General features: G+C 43.4%; 1 protein-coding gene across 2 annotated transcripts in view; it reads right to left on the bottom strand.

The window, feature by feature from the left end:
- Positions 1–268: 268 nt before the first annotated feature.
- C10H10orf53 (chromosome 10 C10orf53 homolog) overlaps positions 269–25,333 on the bottom strand; it is a 30,171-nt gene continuing 5,106 nt past the window's right edge. Inside the window, exons 2-3 of one of the 2 annotated variants that reach the window (XM_054659557.1) lie at positions 15,011–15,130; positions 269–525 (exon numbers count right to left, since the gene is read on the bottom strand). In XM_054659557.1, the coding sequence (XP_054515532.1) occupies positions 269–525; positions 15,011–15,130 (377 nt within the window). Of the gene's footprint in view, positions 526–14,085; positions 14,365–15,010; positions 15,131–25,333 lie in introns of those variants that run through there. The other variant, XM_016918276.3, reaches the window with a different exon arrangement.

Raw genomic sequence — 25,333 nt, 5'->3', positions numbered from 1 at the left:
AGGGCTGTCCCCAAGTTCCCAAATTGAGTAAGTAGTTCATCGATCATAACTTCAACACGGGAATACAGTTGTAGAGACTCAGAGCTGGGGAGAATCGTGTTGGGTTTGCCACAGGTTGTCTGTGGGACATCTAGCTGGAGAGGTTTGGGAGATGTGGGACAATTTTTGTTTTGGGGGACTCAGCATCTATTCACCCTTATTCTGGAAACAGACCCACCATTTTCCTTTTGTGAAATGAACCCCTTTCCCACAATCTGTCCTGTCGATTTCAGTAGGGCTGAGTTCCCCTCTTCTCTAGTCCAGAAGTGAGCATGTGATCCAGGCCTGGCCAACCCAGGTCACAAAGATTGGTTTGGAAATGGATACATGATCCAATCTGGGCCAATACAATACAAGTCAGGTCCTGGGTCTTTTGTGGGAACTGTTGCAAAGGAGAAACTTTCATCCCACACGGGATGCTAAGCTGGTGAAATGTCAGCCTGGAGCTGCTGGTGGTCCTCTTGTCACTACTTGGGGTGAGCTTGCCTGAGAACAAAGGCAACAGAGAAGAAAGCAGCATCAAGAGACGGAGACAGAGTCCTGCTGTTGTCGACTGAACACTCATATTCACCTATGCCTGTAGCTGGACTTTTCAGGTATACAAACCAATATATTTCCTATATTCTTAAGCCAATTGCAGCTGGCTTAAACTGCTTGAAGATGAACATTTCCTGACTTAACCATTGAGATTTGGGATCTAGCACGTAACAAAGAAATCAGGGCTGGAGAAAGATGTTGGGAAGTGGAGCTGAAGCTGTGGATATGACAATAGAGTGTGCAGGGGAGAACACATGAACAGAACCAGGAGATGGGCCAGTACTTGGGTGGTGTACAGAAATACATTTAGAAACACTTAGAACTCCAGGCACTAATACTGGTACCCTTCTTATAAAGCACTAATGTTTGTAGCAAATTGAGAAAAACTTTGAGACAGTTAAAAATACAATGAGGCCAATGGGTTTTTTTTTTTTTTCATTTCTAAGGAAAATCACTGAGATACTATTAGATGCCTCAGAAGCATTTTCAAAACAGAGGAAAATGGACATCCCTCTGAAGACAGTTCCCAAGAAGCACACACTATTCAAATGCCGCGTGCTACCTGGCTTCCATGCCACTCCACTGCTTGCTTCAGAAAAGACAACAATCAACAAGTGGTTTAAGATATTTTTCCATTATGAATTGGGTATTTCACTCATTTAACCCATTTCCTCAGTGATGCTGAATTTCCACTGAACAGCTAAACGACTGGAACATTTTAAAGACAAGAATCAGTCAAGTCTTGGAGCTCGATCACCAGCTGCTGTGAATCTTATTTGGTGTTATTTAGGCTGTTGCCTAAGTTCTGGTGAAACCTGAGAATTTTTGCATGAACCTGGTTCACTGTATATGGGCACTGTAGCTGGTTGTGCTTGTCATTGATTATGGTGATGGAGACTTCCTAAGGTCAGTTTTGGGAAAATTACAAAAATAGCTTGAGTCCCATTCCAGTGATGGGAAGGGATGGAGTGGGAAAGCTTAACATTGGGGTCCATCCTGTGGATATGGGCTCTGCCCCCAGGCTTGGCCACTTCTCTCCTGTGTGAGTGAGCTTGGTCAGGTCCCTCACCTCCACTAAGACCAAGTTTCCCCACCTGTTAAATGGAGAAAACACTGTAGGGTGTGTAGGGCTCTTGTGAGGATTAGCGGACAGGAGTTACATCTGAGATGGTCCATGTGAGGCACGTGACCAGGGCTCGATCATTGATGAATGCCAGCAAAGGAGCTCAATTTTTGTTTTTTATTAATTTTTGTTGTATGCTAACAAAGTAGCATGTGCTCATTGTAAAAAAATCAAACAACGTAGGAGTAAAGGAGTGTTTTCCTCCTGTTCTTCTACCTACTCATCTTGCTCTCAGGTAACCCTGGGCAAGAATATTCTTCCTGGCATATTTTTGCTTGTGCAAATGAGTATGCACACACTATACACACACCAGAAAATTGTTCATGTAAATGTGATATGGACATCTTTGCAAAACCAGTACATACAATAGATGTAAACACTGCATCAGTGCCTTTAATGTTGTTCAAATAGTTTGGAGGGAGGAGGCAACTGACGTTTTTTGGTAGTTAGGTAGAATTCACATATGTACAATTCATCCATTTAAACTGTACAATTCAATGGATTTTACTATGTTCATGAACTTGTACAACCCCATCACTACAATCAATTATAGGACATTTTCATCATGTTAAAAAAAAAGAAACACCTTATTCTTTAGCCCTCATCTTCTCAGTCCCCCTTCCCCCAGTGCTGTGCAACGACTAATCCACTTTCTGTCTCCAAATGTTTGCCTATTTGGACACTTCATATGAATGGACTTATACAATACGTGGTCTTCCTTTACTTAGCATGACGTTTTCAAGGTTCATGCCTGTTGTAGCATATATCAGAACTTCATTCCTTTTTGTGGTGGAACAATATTTTATTGTATGGATAGACCACATTTTGTTTATTCATCAGTTGATGGACATTTGGGTTATTTCCAACTTCGGCTACTATCAATAAATGCTGCTATAAATACTTGTGTACAGCTTTTTGTGTCAGCATATGTTTTCATTTCTCTTGGGTATATACTAGGAATAGAATTGCTGGGTCAATGTTTTACTTTTTTAGGGGTTGCCAGACTGTTTTCCAAAGTGGCTGCCCATCTGACATTTCACCAGCAGTGTATGAGGGTTCTGATTTCTTTACATCCCCATCAACCAACACTTGTTGACTATTTGATAGAACCCATCTTTGTGGGTGTGAAATTGTATGTCATTGTGGGTTTGATTTGCATTTCCCTCTAATGATGCTGAGCATCTTTTCCTGTGCTTGTCATAATTTGTATGTCTTCTTTGGAGAAATGGTTTTCCCATTCTTAGCCTGTTTTTAAATTATTTGTCCTTTTATTATTGAGCTGTAGGAGTTCTTTATTTTAGATACAAGTACTTTATCAGATATATGATTTTTAAAAACTCATTTTGTGAGTTATTTTTTCATTCTTGGTGGTGTTCTTTGAAAGACAAACATTTTTAATTTTGATGAAGTCCAATTTATCTATTTTTTCTTTTGTGTTTTGATTTAATATATAAGAAACACTTGCCAAATACAAGGTCATGAAGATTTAACTGTAGGTTTTTTTCCTAAGAGTTTTATAATTTTGGCTCTTACATGTAGGTCTTTGATCTATTTTGAGTTAATTTTTGTATATGCTGTGAGGTAGGGGTCCAACTTCATTCTTTTGCCTGTGGCTATCCAGTTGTCCCTGCACTATTTCTTGAGGCAAGTGGCTTTTGGATCTCTCTCCAAACTGAATTATCTTATTAATCCAAACAGTCTTCCAGTCAATTCCTGTTTCTCGTATCTTCCATGGCCCTCTGCTATGCTAGGGTCTGGCTTCTCTGTCAATCTAAATACAACTGCCTTATTTTTAAAACATTATTTTTGAATGGGTAATATAATATATACAAATTTTCAAAGGTAAAAAGGATGTATAGTGAAAGATCTCCTGCTCATTGCTGTCCCTCTGCCACCCCAGGCCTCCCTCTCTAGAGGTAGCTTCTTCCTGTTTCTTGCTATTTTAAGCAGATTCAATGCATACCCATATGTTCTTTCTCATTTTTTCATAAATCATACAGTATATATATTCCTCCACACCATACTTTTTTGACCTTAGCAATATATTTTAGAGAGCTTTCCATAACAGTACTCCAAAAGTCTCTCTCATTCTTTTGACTGGACACATAGGACTTCATTGAATGAATGAACCAGGGTTTATTTAACCAGGCCCTTGTTAGTGATACAGGGTAGCTTTCAATCTTTTGTTATTACAAGCATTTCCTTGTATGCACATAAATTTGTTGAATAGATTTAGATAGTATCTTTAGAACAAATCCCTTTAGGGAGGTATAAAGATATATGCTTTAGATTTTTTTGACAATGCCAGATTGCTCTGTAGACATTTTGTCAACTTACTCTGCCTCTATCAAGCACAAGTGCCTGTTTACCACATCCTTACCAACACAGAGTCCTGTAACATTTTTTGTTTTAGTATTTCCTTTTTTATTTTTATTTTTTGAGACAGAGTCTCGCTCTGCCACTCAGGGTGGAGTGCAGTGGTGCAATCTCGACTCACTGCAACCTCTGCCTCCTGGGTTCAAGCAATTCTCACACCTTGGCCTCCTGAGTAGCTGGGATTACAGGCGTGCACCACCATGCCTGGCTAATTTTTTTGGTATTTTTAGTAGAGATAGGGTTTCACCATATTGGTCAGGCTGGTCTCAAACTCCTGACCTCAAGTGATCCATCCACCTCTGCCTCTCAAAGTGCTGGGATTACAGGTGTGAGCTATTGCGCCTGGCCTAGTATCTCAGTTTCAATTTGCATTTATCTTATTAAGAATGAGGTTAAACATATTTTCCTCTGTTTATGTACTTTTTATGTTTCCTTTTCTGTGAATTGCCTCCTTACATTTTTGTCTTCTTTCTGTGGGCTGTTAGCCTTTTTCTTAGTGATTTGTGGGAGCTCTCTGTAGGTTAAGAATATGAGTTGCAAATGCCTTCTTTCACAAGTATTTTCACTTTTGATGTGATTTGCTTTGTTTTTAAAAACACAAAACCACTTTTCTTCTTATGAAGTTGAATTTAATCATTTTTTTCTTCTATGTCTTTGGGTTTTGAATCATGTTTAGGAAGGCCTTCTTTCTTCCAAGTTTATGAAAGGTTTCAAGTTTGTGATTTTCTTTATTACATGTAAGTATTTGCTCCATCTGGAGTTTATAGTAGGATAAGGACAGGCGGGAATGGCGTCGCTCCTCCAGATGGTGGTCCAATTGTTCTAACCACATTTTAAGAATGAGCGCTTTTCTCCAGTGATTTGAGAGGCCCTTTATCATATACTATATTCCTCTGTTTGTCAATTTTTAGATTTCGATTCTATTTTTGGCTACTATTGTTCATATTTCAATATAAACTTTATAATCAGGTTGTCTTGTTTTCAAGAAGTCTTTCTGGCATTTTTATTGGGATAGCATTACATTTACATATTAATTAGGGAGTGTTGATGTTTTATGATGAGTCTGCCTGTTGTATCCAGCAGGAGGAAGGAGTTATGATGAGAGGGCTTTAGGACGGTGTAGAAATGTCCCCAGATCTAAAGCACTCAGTTTATCACAAGACCAGGCATCATAAGCCCTTAATGGTGACCAAGTTCCCTTCACTGCATGTAGCAGGCACTCCGTGAGCACCTACCTTGTGCCAGTATGTGGCTGGGGCTGCTGGCTGCCTTACATGGACTCCTTCCATCTCTTTACTAATAAGATATTTTAGCAGAACGCTGCTGCCTGGCTAAACAGCTCCAATTTTCGGTCCTTTTCACAGCTAGGTTTGGTCATGCAAATGGAGGCTCATGTGAGTCTTCTGAGAATTCTTCTTAAAAGGGAGGGGGTGTTGTGAAGGCCCATGGCATGTGTTGATACGATAAAATTTCTGCCCAGTGCTCTGAATGCCAAAGTGAAGACATTCAATGAAGTGCAGGTAAAGGAGTAACTATGACTCTCTTAAGTAGCTGAATGCCTTGTCATCTAATTAGTGATGTGCATGAATTAATGAAGTGGAAATTCTCACTGTCCCTATCTACTATCCGGTGAAACCACAGCCAAGGGAAAAGTCTTGGAGGAATTGGCGGGGAAAGAAGACCTTGTTGAGCTTGACTCTAGTCTGGCATGGTGAAGAGACATGAGAGGTGTAGAATAAGTGGGAGGCCCCCGGCAACCCCCCTCCCCTTGAGGGAGCGGGGCGGGGTACACTGTCCTTGTAGGCCTCTGATGAAAAGAGAAAAAGAAGGGAGCAGGGAAAACCCCTCTTTTTGTCCCTTCCTCCTTCCAGATGCCTGCAACATATATCTGGTGGCTGGAACTTGGTAGACATCATGGACCAGAACACTCCATGCTTAGATGGTGATTAGTAGAGGTAGTTGGAGTCAGGGTCTCTGGGACTGAGGAGCGGCCTCAATTCTTGACTTCTGTATTAGTCAGGGTTCGCCAGAGAAACAGAACCAATAGGAGATCTATATGTATATCTATATAGTCTATATCTACATCTATAGCTAAACCTATATCTGTATGGAATTGTCACAATTATGGAGGCTGAGAAGTCCTGCTACCTGCTGGCTGAAAGCTGGAGACCCAAGAGTAGGTGGTAGTTTAAGTCCAAATATGAAGACCTGAGAACCAGGAGAGCCAGTGGTGTAAGTCCCAGTTCAAGTGCAGGAGAAGATCAACATCCCAGCTTGAGGACAGTCAGGCAGAGAAAGCAAATTTCTCCAAATCCCACCTTTCACTCTATTCAGATTTGGATGAGGTATGGGCTGGATGAGGCTCCCACCTTGAGTGGGGGTGGAATCTGCTTTACTCAGTCTAGTGATTCAAATGGTAATCTCAGCCAGAAATATCCTTACAGAAACTCCCAGAATAATGTTTGATCAAATACCTAGGTACCCCATGGCCCAGTCAACTGGATACATACAATTAACCACCCCAACTTCCCACTGGTTTTGACCACTGTCTCTCCCTCCCTCCCTCCCTCCCTCCCTCCCTTCCTTCCTTCCTTTTCTTTGTTTTCTTTTGAGACGGAGTCTCACGCTGTGGCCCAGGCTGGAGTGCGGTGGTGCAATCTCGGCTCACTGCCATCTCCGCCTCCTGGATTCAAGTGATTCTCCTACCTCAGCCTCCCAAGTAGCTGAGATTACAGGCGCCCACCACCATGCCTGGCTAATTTTTGTTAGTAGAGATGGGGTTTCACCATGTTAGCCAGGCTGATCTCAAACTCCCTACCTCAAGCGATCCACCCACCTCGGCCTCCCAAAGTGCTGGAATTACAGGTGTGAGCCACCACGCCCGGCCAACCACTGTTATTTCTTCCACCGTTATTCAACATGCTGCTGATTTTGACTCTTCTTATCCAGAGCACAAAGGCAAAGAGAAGAGATCGTCATTGATGGGCTCATCACACAGAGGCACTGGAGAGACCAGCAAGCCAGTGTCTCTGGCATGCGATGCTCCACCAAGGTCATCCCTGGTGCCACGGGGGTGGGAATGGTGGGAGGGCAGGGCAGGCTTCAAGGAGGGCCTGATAGGTGAGAAGGGACCTGAAGGCTGAGCAAGAGTTTGTCAACCAGAGAACACAGCATGGCCTTCCATGAGGAGGAAGCAGCACAAGGAAGGCAGAGAAAAGACTATGGTTTACTTTGAGGGACTGTGAGAAATTTGGGGTACCCTGATTGTGTGTAGAATAAGGTCTAGGTCACTGGTCAGACTTAAAACGTATGAAAAATCACAATGACTTGGGGAACAATTTGTAGTACAATAGTTATAGCAACTCAGAAATATACTTCTAAGTATAAAATAAAAGTTAATAAAAAAAAAAACGCAGTAATTTGTACAAAACATATAGCTCTGGTTCTCAACCTAGTTTCCCCCCATTTAGCACACACTCACATCAGTGATAGAGGGGCAGTTAGCTGCAGGTTCCCTCTCCAGGTGACCATTTCAGCCTCTGCTGAAAGTGTCTGCAGATTGAATGAGCTGAAACCTGATACACCCTTAGGGAGCTGTGCCCTCTCTCTCAACTCCCCTCCTCTCTCTCAAGAGATGCATTTGAGTGCTGCCCTCCGCTGGAGTGTACCTATCTGTAAAGTGAGGAGTACCTGTATTGCTTTGTATCCAAAGAAAAAGACCCACTAATGTAAATGCAGATTTTAATAAATAGATATGTCAATAAAGGCACATCATTTATGTGCATATATATACATATATATATATCCTAAATGTGGCCTGGCTCTTCTTGGTTCAGGGTACAAGTGGCAGATTAGCAATAAAACCCCAAGTTTGCTCAAAAGAGTCCTCCTGTGTGGTTAAAGGACCAGCCTGCATCATCTAATGTGCTTTTACTGTGGACAGGAGGGATGGGGGCTGCATGCCCAGTGGTTTCCCTCATAGTTCTGGGCTCTGGGAGTCCACACTGCCTGGATTCACTTCCAGCAGGTTCCAGGGTGAGACTCTGAAGGCCATTGCTGCTGCTGCTGTGCTCACCCTGGGAGTATATTCTCTTCCCCCAGGCCTTCCTCCACCCTAGGAGTAGGTGCAGGTCTAGCAAAAGAGTTGACCTCTCCACATCACAGCTCCAGTGGTGCTGTGATTGTTAGAAAGATATGAGAATCAGGGAGAAGTGCACATGCCCATGGTTTACTGGCCATACTCTAGAGACCAGCCTCTCTCACAACCGCCAACCCGGAGTATTTCCAAGCCTTTCTAGTGTCCCTGGAATCCAGGCCCAAGAACATGAGGCCCAGAGGGAAGAAACATCCCATTTCCCTGGTCTGGGTGGGGGATAAACTTCCTAGCACTTCCCAGAATGACTGACAGAGGGTAGCTTCATTCCCCTTGGGGGGAAATGCCCACTGCTACCTACAGGGACAATATAGTCCTGTCCTAACACCCTGACGCCACTTCTCTCAGTGCATTTGGCCTGGATGCACTGGAATCAGGTGGCTCACATGTGAAAGAAGTAGATTCCTGGGTCCCTCCCAGACCCATTAAATCAGAACATGGGAATGGGGCCTGGAGTCTGCTGACAAGGGACTGCCATGCCAATGGATTCCTTGGAGTCAGAAGCTTTGGTGTTCAGTATTTTTTATGGAGACATCGGTGGTGCAGTCTGGACTAAGCCTCACCTGACAGGTTCCTCGCATGTGAGGAGGGGCTAACTCACAATTGTTGAGTCTGCTGGGTCTCAGCTCTTAACTTCCTCTAAACAGAACATCCACAGAACAGGGACATGCATGCTCACAAAGACCTGTGACCATGCAGGCAAAGTAGGCTCACATCTTGCCTGGAGGTTCTTCCCCTCAGGCAACCTGATCTGGGGGATGAGCTCTGCCTACAGCTGGGCCCTCTTGTACCTGATCACAGAACAATCAGGCTTTTTAGGTCTTAGCTTCTCAAATGTCTTTATTTCATAGATCTGCAAATAGTCTTTGCTTTTTCATTTACATAACCAAATGGTTGGGTCAAGTGGTTTCATTAAAACAAGAGTAGTCTGCACACACTATAGCTGTGGACAGGAGAGCCAGGGGCCTTCTGGGAAGGGTGACGGTGGAATTAATGTGGAAAATGACTCTCAGACGAAAGGTGTAAACTGGAGTGCCCCCTGCAAGGAGCATCCCATGCTCCTTGATCAGGAGCAGGTGATCATCACAGTAACGGGCTACAAATGTGGTTGTTGTGGTTTTTCAGTTGGCACCAATTTTTTTTTTAATTGAGCCACCATACTGGGTGTGGTGGCTTGTGCCTGTAATCCCGGCACTTTGGGAGGCTAAGGCAGGAGGATTGCTTGAGCCCAGGAATTTGAGACCAGCCTGGGTGACATAGGAGACGCCATCTCTACCAAAAAATAAGAAAAAGTATCCGGGTATGGTGGCATGCACCTGTAGTCTCAGCTATTCGGAAGGCTGAGGCAGGAGGATTGCTTGAGCCCAGGAGTTTGAGGCTGCAGTGAGCTATGACTGTGCTACTCACTCCAGCCTGGGCAATAGAGCAAGGCCTTGTCAAAAAAAAAAAAAAAAAAAAAAAAAAAAAAAAAAAAAAAAAAAAAAAAAAGATTGAGCCACGAAAACAAAAAGTTAACAAGAGAAAGAAAAATGATAAATCTTGACATATTATTGGGCTATTTTAAAAATGCCTTTTAGTAAAATTTTACTGTTGGCCAAAAAGCAAAATTGAACCAACATTTTAAAACCAAAAGTTTCTAGTAAAAATCCAGATTTCCAGCTTTTCTGGAACAATTCAGAAGATTGATACCCTGCACAGCAACATCACTAGAGCTGAGCTGCCGCCACCGCTGTTAGCCTAGCTGCCTGCTCCCCACGTCCCTGGCACTCACTACGCTGTCCACCCTGTTGTTGTCTTACACCAGCATGGTGCCCTCAGTCTGCTGCTGCCTGACTTCGGAGGCCTCGGGTGTGTGCTCTGATTTGCATGGGGGAGAAGTGCAGTGCCCCGTCCTATGAGTGGGAACATCCACTCACAGCTGCCACTATAGCGCCTGATTACACCACTGTCTCATAGGAAGCTCCCTTCCACCAGCATTTTCAATATTCAGACAGTTTGGGAAGAATAGTTCCACACGCCTTATGCCCGAGACCTGGGCTAGCACTTTCTTGTCTTTTACCTGGATTTGGCCAACTGCTGTGTTTTTAGTGGAAACCTTACACCCCCAGGGCATTTGTTGATTGTCACCAGTTGAGATGTTCTCTTTCTCTAACTGTAATGCTTGCAGGGCTGGGGATGAATATCTGAAGCAGGGGACCAGAGTAACAAATCCCAGTGTGATTTTGTTCAGGACATGTGTCCAGTCCTCCCTCAGCACCATGTGTTCAGTCCTCCCTTCGTCTCCGCACCACTGAGATGTCCCAGCAACCTACCTGGAGAGCTGATTTTTCACACAGTTCCCTTGTATATGGCCCTCTTGCAAGGATTGTCAGGTTTTTTTGTTTGTTTGTTGAGACAGGGTCGCACTGTCACCCAGGCTGGAGTGCAGTGGTGTGATTGTAGCTCACTGAAGCCCTGAACTCTTGGGTTCAAGCTATCCTCCCACCTCAGTCTACCAAATAGCTGGGACTACAGGTGCATGCCACTGCACTCAGCTAATTTTTTACTTTTTGTAGAGATGAGGTCTCACTATGTTGCCCAGGCTGGTCTGGAACCCCTGGCCTCAAGCAAATGTCCTATCTTGGCTTCCCAAAACACTGGGATTACAGGCGTGAGCCACAGCCTCCAGCCAATCATCAGATTTTAAGGGCTATCCTACCAAGGGAGCAGATATAGCCAATAAGGCCCCAGGGAGGAGCCCAGGAAGGCCCCTTGAAAATCTATTCTTTTTAAATTTTAGAAGTAAATGGAAAAAGTTTAGAGACTCCAAATTTCATTTAAAGACAATTAAGGCCCAGGCTTAGTGTGGCTCATGCCTGTAATCCCAGCACTTTGGGAGGCCGAGGTGAGTGGATCACTTGAGGTCAGGAGACCAGCCTGGCCAACATGGAGAAAGCCCGTCTCTACTAAAAATACAAAAATTAGCTGGGCTTGATGGCAAGTACCTGTAATCCCAGCTGTTCAGGAGGCTGAGGCAGGAGGATTGTTTGAACCCAGGAGGCAGAGGTTGCAGTGAACCATGATTGTGCCACTGTACTCCAGCCTCGGTGACAGAGCAAGACTGTCTCAAAAACAAAAACAAGACACAGCTATGCTTCTAACTTTATTTTAAAATACACTTTCTTTACATGTTAATCATAACGACATTGACTTGACATCTTATAAAACTTAAAATGTGATTTAATCAGTGGTATTTTAAAAGCATGAAGGTGCCCGAATGTCTAGCACGTTGAAGCACAGGGCACTTTTGCCTTTGATGGGGAGCGAGCTGTGTCTCTTGCTTCTGGGCAGGGAGGTGCGTGCTCGAGAGAGGGAGGCAAAGGAGGAGGATGACAGCACATTCTTCAGAGATTTCCATAGAGAAAGTTCTTCTTAATCAGTGACAGAGGAGGATAAGGCCATAGACAGGTGGCTTTTATGTCAAAATCTTTATTTTATTTTCTGAGACAGGGTCTCACTTTGTCACCCAGGCTGGAGTGCAGTGGCGTGATCTAGGTTCGCTGCAGCCTCTAGCTCCTGGGCTCAGGTGATCCTCCTGCCTCAGCCCCTCAAGTAGCTGGGACTACAGGTGCATGCCACCAGGCCTGGCTAATTTTTGTATTTTTTGTAGAGATGAGGCTTCACCATGTTGGCCAGGCTGCTCTCGAACTCCTGTGTTCAAACAAATCCACCCACCTTGGATTCCCAAAGTGCTGGGATTACAGGCAAAAGCCACAGTGCCCGGCCCTGATTTTAAGTTTTTATCTGAAAAGTACCCCTAACACACACTTACATACAAAGTGAAAATCAATTCCATCACTAAAAACATTTACAATACGGAAGGCAGAATAGCCCTGCAAACTTCCTCCCTCTACCTCACCTGCCCCCCACACCCCCCAATCCCACTGCTCAGAGGAAACCTCGGTGATTTTTCCCAGCAATGCTGATTCAGACATCATTTGCCTCTGATCCAAACTGAAACATAGGGCTCTGGGCACAGGCATCTCCCAGAAGCTTCTCCGGTATTTCTTAGAATCCGTGTACTATCTCGCCTTACCTGCCCTTCAGCTCTGGTCATGAAGCCAAGGAGGGCAGGTCTTCTTCGCTTGTAGTGCTACTCTGAAGGCACAAATACAACCTGCGGGGTTGAGGCGGATGCTGGAGGAGGGCATGGGGCTGCCGAGGGAAGCACTTGTTACCAGTTTAATGCCGGGGTTGCAGGGCTAGAGGAGACAGGATTCCACTGTGTTTGGAGATGAAGTTCCCACTCCAAATGCAGACAGGGGAAGCTAGCAATTTCAGTTCTCAGCATTGAAAAAGTTTTGGCCATGAAAGTAGAAATCACAGCTCAAGGGAGAGATTTCCTGATTCAAGACAAAATGCTCAGACAGTCAATAAATCATGCGGGAAGAGGCTCTATGTAAACTGTTACGTTTTAAAAAAGATTCAACATACCTGCCCATGTACCCCCTGTATCTAAAATAAAAGTTGAAAAATTTTTAAAAACTTACAAAATTGTGCATAAATCTCAAATGGATGAAGTCAATTTCTATATGTCTATCTCTTTATGAATATTCAGACATAAATAGAAGAAACCCAAATTGAAATATATAAAAATGTTACTAAAGTTGTACTTTATTTTTACCTGTATTTTTCCATTTTTCTTTAATGAGAATGGATTTCTCTTGTAGTAAAATGTTATATTGAAACAAAGATTGAATGCTACATCTATAGTAACTTAAACTGGGTTTTGAAAAAAAGGGACTAAATGTAGGGTTACAAAAGATATGTGAAAACCGGCACCAGACACTGGGAGGAAGAATCTTTTTTGAGCCTCAGTTTCTCAGTAAGGAGATGCTTAAATAGTTCCATAGAGTTCTAAGTGATTCACAATCCCTGAATCAACTCTGACAAGTGAAGCTTGGGCTGGGGTTTTAAAAATTATATCCCCTACTTTGTCCTGTGTGAGAAGGAACTTGTGCAAGCAGTTTCATGGTCCCCAGTGGCCTTTGAAGTTCTGGGGTGCAGGAGGGTTTGAGGCTGCCTGGGGCGATGGTTAGGACTGCTCTCAGAGGGGGCGAAGCCGCAGGTCTCTGAGCGATCCTGAAAGCCCTGCTCCTTCAGCACAGGTGCCCCGGGTCCAGAGTTTTCTGTTAGGGAATCTGGTTTTCTCCCGTAGGTGTGAGGCCTTCTTACCATGACCTCCCATTTGATGTCATTAGATCAGTATCTGCATTTCCCCCTCTCTGTTACTCTATAGTTAAGAATATATACTACACATTGGTGCGTAAGAGTGGAAAGTAAAAATATCATTTCGACATGACTGATTTTCACACTGAACATAGTGAAAACCCTCTTTAACTCTATGGGGCTGTGTTCTACTCCAGAGGGACCAGGGAACCATCTCACATTCTGCTGAGGACTCTTTCGCGCCCTCCTCAGATGATCTTAATGCAAAAGAAGGCAGGTCATTTTCTTGTTTTAGATGAGAGAAATTGAAGATTTGATTTCAGCTAATTTTATAATAGCAATTTAAAATATTTATTCCCTCAGGAGTCAGAAATAAATCTGTAGGAATAGCAAGGTTTCCAAATATTAACATTTGCTTTTGGTTCAGACTTTCAAAAGCCTTTATTCCCACTCTTCCCCCAACCTCTCTTTAATTTTACCTGTTCTGAGCTCTTTGAGTACTAAACAATGGAATCTCAGATGCTTCTGGCAACTATGTGTTATTAGTCAGGAATGGCACCTTGTTATTTGATTGCATTTTATTGTTTCCTTCAGCTCAATGTGTACCTGATATTGGAGGGCTCTCCCTATGGGTTGAGATTGAGACATGTTATAAATGATGTGGTTTTTATTATTTCTGTGGGCTCCTGTGCAGCCAGGTGACAATCCTGAGGCTGCATAAGCTGGAGGTCAGGCCCGAGTTGCCCTGTTCTGACTAGCAGAGCCCAGTGTCCACACTGTGGCACAGCCACTTCTGCCTGCATCATAGAATGGCTGGGGCAGCTGCTATTGTGCCGACTTGAGATGCCTGTTCCATGAGGAGATCAGTAGGCATTCAGCACGGCTATCCTGGCCTTTTCACACAGTGGGTCTAGTTTACCATCGCCTCCTAGGGAAACAGATATAATTGTCTTTTGGTTAGCTTTATATACAATTTGTTATCATATCAGACATACCTATGGCTTCCACCCAGAGTGCATTTTCAAAGGCCATGGACTGGCAAAATGTTAACTAGTTTTTAATAGAGTGTTAGTGGATTGCAAAGCTTTAACTTCTGAGCACAGAGAGGCACGCACAGTGCCAGCCTGCCAGGCCAGAAGCTCTCATTTGAATGTTGCTGATAGTGTCATGCACTGCTGGCATATCAACTCTAAGTGTCTTAGCAAGTCTAGATAGAATAAACAAGTGGGAAAAAAGCAGCTTCGAAAGCAAATAATAACAGAATACATATTATTAAAGTACAAAAACCTGTTATCCCTTAATTCCATCACATCCCTTGAAGTCCAGGGCTTCACTTCATTTTCCTTCCTGTTTCCAATGTTTGGGGAAACTCGTAGCATCACACACTTTACTGTGTGGTTTTGGATACTCTCCTGTGTGTGCCACTGAAAGCACAGGGCTTTCAGTACAAGTTTCAAACTCAGAAAGAAACCCAATTTGAATCCAGGCATGATACACTGATCATTTCAACTAGAAATTGAGGGACTCCTCAGAGGAGGCAAATTGCTGGCTGGAAGCATCGCCAAAGGGCTTACCGAACTCCAAGTCCTTAATGTTGCAGTGGAAGACGACTTCTTCATTCACCATGAGTTCCACCACATTCCAGTCTTCTATCTTCTCTAGGATGACCTCATGTCCATCTATGGCCAACACAGCTGGGAAGGACAGAAAAGGAGGTGAGTGACATGGGGTCAGACTTCAAACTAACCTGACTGGTAGCAGTCCTCATGATGACAGTAGCTTGTCTGCCATCTAGTTGCTCATGGGTATCACTCAACTGCCCTGGTAGGCACTTTCTGGGTGCTGGCCCCAGGTGCCCTCACCTTTGCTGGGAAGCACAGCCAGAGGCCTGAGTAATTCAGGTTTCAGTTGCTGTTTGTCCTACACCAAGGTGATCTGTTAAACAATGAGCTTCCTCTAGTAAAGGGCTATTGGGCTTTCCAGAGGCTCAATCTTACAGAGACCACACTCAGTGCTGGAGAAGACTTGGGGGAATAGGCAACTTCTTACTCTGCTGATGAAAGTACAAATTGAACACCTTCTGGAGGGCAATTTGGCAGTACCTACCAAAAGCCTCAAAAAATGATTCTAATCTTTAGTCCAGGAAATTACACTTAAAAGAAAGCTTCCTAAGGAAAACAAAACAGGCAGATTTTTGCAACAAGATGTCTTTTCTCCATTATTATGACAGCAAAATACTGTGAATAACTTATATATCCAATAATGAGAGGATGGCCAAATAAACGGTGGAATGTCCATGTGATGAGATTTTATTTGGACATTTATAAAAATGTTCATGAACTTTTTTAATGGCAAGAAAAATACATGCAATATAAGCAAAAACTTAGGATACAAATATATATAATACATATTTAAAATATATAGTCAATATGAATTCAAATATGTATGTAAGGATGAAGAAAATACCTATTGATTATCTGTCTGTGGTGAGATTATGGGAAACTTTTTTCTCTTTATTCTTTCAGCATTTTCCAGATTGCCTATAATAATCTGAAAAAAAGTTTTTTAGAAAAGCTAATGAACTAACTTTTTATTTTCATCTTTGGAATCTGCATTTTGATTATCACTTACATTCAATGGCTCCTTCCCCAGAGAACAGTTATGGAATAATTGTCAGATTTAATCTTTTTATTGTGGAAATGCAAAGGTGTGTGGATTAGAAGAAATGATGTACATTGGACAGCCTAGAGCTCTATTTTTTCCAATGTATTTCTCCCCACTTTCCTGGATATATTTAACCCATAACATCAATATTAGAGTGGGTGTGCCGATCATTACCTTTGTTGGTCTTCATATGTTGGTGAGAACTTTGTTTAGGATGGAAAGAGAAAACAGACGGGGGCATATTCTTTAAAGTCTTGCCATTTCAATCAGTTTTACACGGAGTAAAGCAAACAGTTATGTCAGTTAATTGCATCTAATTACAGAGACAATTGCTGTTTCAAAATGTTGGTGTGTCCACTTCTTCATCTTTCAATCAGTTCAAGAACATCCAGCCCCAACTGTGAACATTTTAATTGCGCGATTTTAATTTCACTTCTGGAAAGGAACTTCAGAAAGAGACTCAGCAAGGATCTCCATTAACAAGACAGCACTCCCTGGATACCCATAGGCGGCCCTAATTGACCCATGTCAGCTAATGCGTCTCTAAAAAAATGCCGGCATCTTTTTCATTGGCATATTTATGATATTGCATCCTGTTTAAGTGTCTTGTTCTTAAACGTCTTTGAAGAAGGCACTCAGCTTGGACCCACGACTTGTTTAAATGAAGCAGTCCAGCTCGTTTGGAAAGGCAGCTGATCATCTAGGGAGACATAAAGGCAGTCCATGGGCAGAGATTTCTGGGATCCCACACTCCCTCAGCAGCAACTCCTCAGGACGGCGGAGCTGCATTTGTCTGAAGACACTCCTGGAGGATGGACTTCAATTTGATAGGAAGAAATCAGGAGCAAAACAACTTCTCCATTCCCACCTTACACCCGCCCCCCCAACCTCCACCTGTGAGGCAAGGTGCTGCCACTCGGCAGTTAACACCCAGTGCCAACTCTCTAAGGCCTGGAGAAGTGAGGGTGCATGGACTGTGGGCAAGGAGCAGCCATACGGGTGGAGGCCCCAGGAGGCGAGCACACTGTAGCCTGCCCCTGGCCCTCCTGCAGGGCCTGCTGACTGAGCCTCACGTGGCATCTGAGCTTGGAGTTTAGAGGACAGTGGCACTTATACGGCATGGTGTAGCTCATCAACAGGAATTGATCCACCGAATCACTCACCCTATTGAGTTGAGGGGTGCCGAATAATGGGGGTCCACCTCATCTTCGAGCAAATGAAGCCCAACAGGAAGAAACCCTCTTAAGAGACACACCACTCCTCACTCTGCCCTCTACAGGGTTGCAAAGCACAGGCTCTCGTGCTCTTAAAGGGCATGTGTCTTCCTCACTGACCAGAATTATCTCCAAGTGCCTGGTTTTAATACAGGCTCACTGAAGAAGCAAACACAGAATGGCCCTGGGCACTGCCCACGACACTTTTGGACCCACAGAGTGACCTAAGTCTGATTCTTGCTAAAGCAACAAGCTACCTCAGAGTCTACATTGAATACTCAGCCCCAGGACATTCCCTTCCCATCACTCTGGGAGGGGTTGAGCTGGCTCTAAGGTGGCCAGTGCAGGCTTAAGGGATCAAACACTAGACACCCCGGAATTCCTGCAGCTCATCCAAATGCCACTTCTCTACACGGAGCACCCATTTCCTCCCATGAGCTGCTGTGGGGTTGTCTAGTCAAAGAAAGGTCAGATAAATATACTCCCTGAAACAAAGCCTGTGCGAAGGCAGTGGGTAAACTCCAGCATAAATCAACCAGAAGCTATAAGGCCACCTGCAGTCCGCCTGCCTCTTTGAAGTGGCACCTCATTCTTCAAGGGGGATCTAAATAAACGAAAGGGACATGGAAAAGGCTCCCTCCTTGCCGGTGCTGGTGGAATTGCACAGCATCTGCGAATGATTTAAATGCCGCTGGTCAGGAAGTAGAGGTAAACAGACCTCTCTCCCTTCTCTACTCAGCACAGAGGCATACACACGCCCCCGCGCAAGGGCCGCTGATGCATAGCTAGCACAGGAGAATGGCACACAGAGTGTCTCAGCTACGTGGGGTGGATTCTATTTTATGGATTGGTTTCAATTCCTTCCAAGCCCTTTGAGTGGGTCATTTGGCAAACTTAAGTAGAGCATGCAAGGGGCAAGTGTGGCCAGGGAAATTACTTAGAACTTTTTGTTAAGCATTAGTTTAGCTTCACCAGCATTGAGGCCATAGTGGAAACATTTTGCTGAGTTATTATAATTCATGGATAATAAAGAAAGAACAAAAATTTTCAGATTGCTAAAGGCATGGTAAGTTCAGAAAAGATCAGGCCTATTTCTAAAGCCAGCAGGGCTTCGGGAAATGATAAAGAGCTGTAATTTTAAAAGAAACACACAGAATTCAGATGCAGATTTTACAGAGGAGGGCCTGCAAAGGTACCACTCTCTGCCTGCTGTGCGGTGAGTGCTGGATCTAAAGTTGTGGGGGGTGCAGATGCTCCCTGCTTTGCTGCGGTGAACACCGTGGCCCTTGTTGGCTGCCGGTATTACATGACTTATCATTCATCGAAACACAGAACTGACTTTACAAATCAACCACCTACTGATACCTTGCAACCCTGAAGTCTCCTTCAGCCATAAAAATGCTCCTCTTGCTCTTTCTCCAAATACTCTTCCCTTCCCCTATTGTGGGAAGAGCCGCCTGCGCCTGCTGCCTTCGCTTTTTGCTGTGTTTCCACCCGCTCACCTCCTGCAGGGAAGCCTTCAGCTCGCCATGTCCAGAGCCTGCTCTCTCAGAGGTCAGGAAACCATCGCACATTCAATGGCTTCCCAGCGCTCCCCATCCCTCTCGGACCCACCTCCTTTCTTGTTTCTTTAAAATACTTTTGATGGTAAAAACAAATATGTTTTTTGATCTCTAAATTTTAAAAATCAAGTTATCAATGTAATGCAGATTCATAATTCTTTTTTTAAAAAACTTTAAAATTATAGAAAAGGACATTTTAAAAATGACCCCCAATTCTTCTCTCCCTCTGTCTTTTTCAGTGGCAGTAAGACCATGGCATTCAGGACCATGCTTTGTTCCCTTCGCACTGCATCGTGTGCCCCAGCCCTGTCACACACATAGATTGGCTGCATTCTTCTTCAGCGCTGTGTAGGATTTTACATGATGTATGCACTACAATTTATTTACCCATTCCTTTTTCTGATTGTTTCCAATTTTTCGCTATCGCTGAGAATGTTGTAGAAAACATTCACAGCATGCATCCTAGTGCGTGTGTGAGGTTTGTTTTTTCTTTTATAAGGAAGATATTGAGAAATGGAACAGCTGGATTCTACAGTATATGATCACATTTTAACAGACACTGCCAAGTTGTCCTCTAAAGGTGACAGTTCAATTTACTCTCCCGCCGAGGGTAAATTAGGAAAATACTTTTTTTCTCAGTCTTTCATCAGCCATGAATTCTTCTCTCCTAGAAATCACCTCTACTCAATAATTTGGAGCCCACTGGTAATTTTCTTCCTGAAATGCCATCGCTTGCCCCCTTATGCCTCCAGTTCTCTCCTCCCTCTGCCCCTGCTCGTCCACAGGCTGCTCCTCTTAACACACCCTGCCCTTGGGGGGCTGTCTCATCATCCTGCCATCTCCAGTCCTGTCTTTCCTTGCTTCCTCCGCAGTCTTGCCTCCTGTGGTTCTAGCATTCGGCTTTACGCAGGTTGATTTTCTTAACTAATGTTTATTCTTACAATATGCCAGGTACGGCTCTGGGCTGGGACCCAGCAGAGAACAGAACCAGAAAAGAACTCCTGCCCCTTCCCTCCTCAAAGCATGCCTCCAAGTGGGGGAGAAGGGTAACAAGGTATACAGGTGAGTGCATGCTGAGGTAGGTAATTAGGAGCACGAAGAAGAAATAAGGAGGGAAGGGAGATCAGGAAGAGGGAGGCAGAGGGAAGTGTTGACATTTTTGTTGGGATGCCCAAGGAAGGCCTGCCCATGAAGGTGACTTTTGAGGAATATCTTGAGACTGAGAGAATGAAGCTGAAGACCACATAGGAAAGAGCATTCCAGGCGGAGCGGCTGTGAAGCCCTGAGGTGGGAGCTGGCTAGGATCATTGAAGGACTGCAGGAGGTGGCTGTGGCTGCAGCAGCGGGCCAGGGAGAGGATAGGCAGAAGCAAGAGGGGGTGAGATGAGGGGGTGAGATCAGGGGGGCCATAAGGAGCCTAGAGGGCCATGTGAGCCTTTGACTTCTCCCCTGAGTGAGCTGGGGGCCCCTGGAATGTTCTCAGGGGTAAAGGTCATGCTGTTTCATGTGATTCAGGTTTACCAGTATCAGCTGGCTGTGGTACTGAGAACAGACTGTAAGCAGATGAGGGTTGCAGGGAAGTCAGGAGGCCAGGGCAGTAATCCAGGCAGGAGATGATGGCGGGTGGACAAAAAATGCAGAGGGGGTAGTCAGGAGGCCTAAGAGGGATTAATTCTGGGCGTACTTTGAGGGCAGAGCTGACAAATTGTGTTGACAGACTAAACAGGGAGTGTAAGGGAAAGAGGAGTGAGAGGTGCCTGCAGGGTGTCTGGCCTGAGAAACTGCAAGATGGAGCTGCTGTGAGCAGTGGAGAGGGAAAGTGGGCAGAGCTACTGGTGGGGATGAGTGCTAGGGGTCTAGCTGGAAATTTGGGGCATACTAAGTCTGAGATGCCTACTCAACATGCCAGTGGCTACGAGAGGTCCTGATTAAAGACATAAATTTGGAAGTTCATCGCATATAAATGTCATTTAAAGTCATAGCTACTCCTGACTCAAATCTCCTGCCTTCATCTTTCTTCCAAACTCCAGAACGTAATTTCCAGCCACTGGCTTAATATTTCTTAATAGTTCATTCCACCCCACACCCTGCCATTTCTCCTTCTTAAATTTCTTCTTCCAAAATTGGACTCTTAAGGTACATCCCAGATCTCATCATCCTTTAGCTCAAAAACCTTCACTGGCTTCCTGTTGCCAAGGATGAGACAGGCTGGACTCTCTTGTTGCACATCCTCCTCCAACCAGACCCAATAGCCTGCTGCTCCCCAGAAGTGCCCAGGTTGCCTGCACCTCCCCTTCGCAATGAGCCTTCCTCAGGAACAATAAGAACTAACGCTTGCAGAGCCCTGACTGTGTGTAGGCATGGAGTTAATTACTTTACATGCACTTGCTCATCAGAATCTCACATTGGTGAGGCAGGGATTCACATTCCTCTGTTACCAACAAGGAAACTGAGGCTCATAAAGGTAAAACCACTTGATTTTCACCTTGACTGCAAAGCTACTAAATGGTGGAGCCCAATTCAAACCATATGTGTTGACTTCAGAGCCCTTGTGCTTATCCTCTGCTCATGCCATCTCCCTGCCAGAAGTGCCAAAAATGTAGGCAGGAGATAAGTGACCAGGGAGAGGTGACAACTAAAGCTGACATGATTTGTGGACAAACTAGATGGGGAGTTTCCCCCCCAATACTGATAAGTTGTGTATTATAACAAAATGTTCATTTATGCATCCTGCTTTAATAAAATTTTTGGTATGTAAATGATCTAATGGAACTCCTACAGTCATGCTGGTTGTGGCAGGAGCAAGGAACTTATGTCAGCAAAACAGCAGAGCAGACAGCTCCAAACTCCCATTCCTCTGCAGATACATAAAAAACAAAACAAAACCCAGAAACAGTCAGAACCAACATTGTCAAAACTCTGGAAAACAGTCAAAGGTCTACAGCAACCAAGTGAATACTGAATCAAAGAAAAGGCAACTTTAAAATGGTAGGAAAGCTTTGTGGCATGTTTGCCTGCCCTTGCCTCACCTTTTCTCTGACCTGGTGGCAGTCTTGAAGATAGCAGCCTGTGTTCCCAGTATGTGACTCTGGTTCTTGATTCCAGAGGGAGCAGGGTGGACCTTATTTACAAATTATTGTGTTTGTTCTAACCCATCTGTGGGCTTCCTGAAGAACTGACTCAAGGCACTTGTGTTTGTTTGCCTAACTTGGAACTCACACAGGGTGGAAAAGCCGTGGGCAGTGCTCACAAACATTGTTAGGCAAATGAAAAACCTGCAGCTGCCTGGGCAAAAGATTATAGTTGAGACACACAATAGATTTCATAAAGCCTAAGAGAAAAGCTAGAGAGAGTTTCTTTGAAAAATTAGGGCATTCAAAGGCACCCAGGTATACTGGGGAATTTAGAAAGTCAGTACAGGCTCAGATCAGGATGCATGCTCAGAAAAGACCATGAAGATCCTGCAATTTCATCACTGGCTGATCTATAGGTTCATGAAAGCAGGACGTAAAGGCTGAGGCAAAATTGTAACAGCCTGGCCAAATGTTATAGGAGTGTCTCAAAATGGAGCAAATACACAAATAATGGGAGGGTTTTTATTTGTTTGTTTGATTTTAAAGCTCTTTGCATTCAAGAAAACTTTAGTCAAAACACTGACTGACCACAAGCTAAGCCTTCAACAGTTAGGAATGGCAAGCTCTGGGGAAAGAGGGAAATCTGATTTCCAGAGATTATACATTATCATATTTGAATGTCCAGTTTTCAACAAAAGGAATCACAAAGCATACAAAAAACCAGGAAAGTATGGGCCATGTAAAGGAAAAAATTAATTAACAGAAACTGTTTCTGAGGAAGCTCAGGCATTGGGCTTACATTAAATCAACTATATTAAATATGCTCAAAGAGCCAAAGGAAGCCAGGGACAAAGAACTAAAAGAAATTAGAAAAATGATGTATGAACAAAATGAGAATATCAGTAAAGAGAAATTATAAAAAGGAACCAAACAAGTCCTGGAGTTGAAAAGTATAATAACTAAAATGAAAAATGTACTACACAGATTCAACAGCAGATTTGAGTAAGCAGAAGAAATCAGCAAACTTGAAGACAGGGCAATTGAGACTACCCAGTAATGGGGGAACCAGCCCCCAATATTTCAATATAGGTTCTTTCTATTTTCCCTTAGTGTTGGCTGGTCTAAGAAACAAAGAGAAAGAGTACAAAGAGAGAAATTTTATAGCTGGGCCTCTGGGGGTGCCATCACATATTGGTAGGACCATGATGGCACCCTCGAGCTGCAAAACCAGCAAGTTTTTATTAGGGATTTTAAAAGGGGAGGAGGTGTACCAACAGGGAGTAGGTCACAAGGACCACATGCTTCAAAGGGCAATAAAGATCACAGGGCAAGGCAAAATTAGGATTACTGATGAGAGTCTATGTCCCGCTGTGCACGCATTGTCTTGATAAACATCTTAACAGGAAACAGGGTTCGAGAGCAGACAACTGGTCTGACTAGAATTTACCAGGCTGGAATTTCTCAATCCTAGTAAGCCTGAGGGTACTGCAAGAGACCAGGGCGTATTTCAGTCCTTATCTCAACCGCATAAGACAGACACTCCTAGAGCAGCCGTCTATAGACCTACCCCCAGGAATGCATTCCTTTCCCAGGGTCTCAATTATTAATATTCCTTGCTGGGAAAAGAATTCAGCGATATTTCTCCTACTCACACGTCTGTCTATAGGCTTTCTGCAAGAAGAAAAATACGGATGTATTCTGCCCAACCCCACAGGCAGACCTCATGGTTATCTTCCCTCATTCCCTGAAAATCGCTGTTGTTCTATTATTTTTCAGGGTGCACTGATTTCATATTGTTCAAACACACATATTTTACAATCAATTTGTAAAATAGTGGTCCTGAGGTGACGTACATTCTCAGCTTATGAAGATAACAGGATTAAGAGATTAAAGCAAAGACAGGCATAAGAAATTATAAGAGTATTGATTGGGGAAGTGATAAATGTCCATGAAATCTTCACAATTTATTTTCAGAGATTGCAGTAAAGACAGGTGTAAGAAATTATAAAAGTATTAATTTTGGGAACTGATAAATGTCCATGAAATCTTCACAATTTATGTTCTTCTGCCTCAGCTCCAGCTGGTCCCTCTGTTCAGGGTCCCTGACTTCCTGCAACAACCCAGTCTGAGGAGTAGAAAGGAAAAAGAATGAAGAAAAATGAACAGCCCTGGAAACCTGTGGGATGCCCTCAAGTATAACAACATATACCTAGTGAAAGTCCCAGGAGAAAAGGAAATAGAGAAAGCGACAGAAAGAATATCTGAAGAAATAATGGCTGAAAACTCCCCGAATTTGATGAAAGACATGAAAATACCTATCCAAGAAGCTCAACCAACTCCAAGCAGGATAAACTCAAAAAGTATTATACTAAGACACATTATAAACAAATTGTCAAAAGACAAAGAGAGAATCTTGAAAGCAGTGAGAAAGAAATGACTCATCACATACAGATTCTCAATAAGCTTTCTCATCAGAATCCATGGAGGCCAGAAGGCAGTGGGATACATATTTAAAGTGCAGAAAGGAAAAAAACAAGAACCTGTTTTATTGGTCAGAATTCTCCAGAGAAAGAGAATCAATAAAATATATGTGTGTGTAAGTGTGTGTGTGTGTACATATACATACACAAATATATATACATTATACACATGTACAGATGTTCCTCAACTTACAGTGAACTTAAGTCTTGATGAACCCATTGTAAGTTGAAAATATTTTAAGTTAAAAATGCATTTAGGGCACCTAACATACTGAACATCATAGCTTAGCCTAGTCTACTTTAAAAATGCTGAGAACACTTACATTAGCCTACAGCTGGGCAAAATTATCTAATACAAAGCCTATTTTACAATAAAGTGTTGAATATTTTATATAACTTATTGAATACTATACTGAAAGTGAAAAACAGAATGGGGTTGTATGGGTACTCACCATTAATGTACACAGCTGAAAGCATCAGCATATAGTCAAAAATCAAAAGTCAAACAATTGTAAGTCAGGGACCATCTGTGTGTGTGCGTGTGTGTGTGTGTATGTGTGTGTTTGAGAGAGAGAGAGAAAGAGAGCAGAGAGATTTTAAGGAATTGGTTCACAGGCTAGGCTACAGACAGAGGTAGAGTTTCTATGTTGCAGTCTTGGGGAGAATCCCTTGTTCTTTGAAAAACATCAATGTTTGTTCTCTTAAGGCCTTCAACTGATTGAAGGAGGCCCACTGAACGTTTTCCCCTTAAGATCAAGAACAAGGCAAGGATGCCCACCTTTGTACTTCTATTTAACATAGTATTAGGAGTACCATCCAGATAAATTAGGCAAGAAAAAGAAATAAAAGTCATCTAAATTGGAAAGGAAAAAGACTACCTCTATTTGCAGATTGCATAATCTT

The sequence above is a fragment of the Pan troglodytes genome, chromosome 8, assembly GCF_028858775.2.
Source record: "Pan troglodytes isolate AG18354 chromosome 8, NHGRI_mPanTro3-v2.0_pri, whole genome shotgun sequence".
Taxonomy (NCBI): domain Eukaryota; kingdom Metazoa; phylum Chordata; class Mammalia; order Primates; family Hominidae; genus Pan; species Pan troglodytes.
The sequence above is the reverse complement of the archived record's forward strand: the minus strand, read 5'-3'. Positions and strand labels throughout refer to the sequence as shown.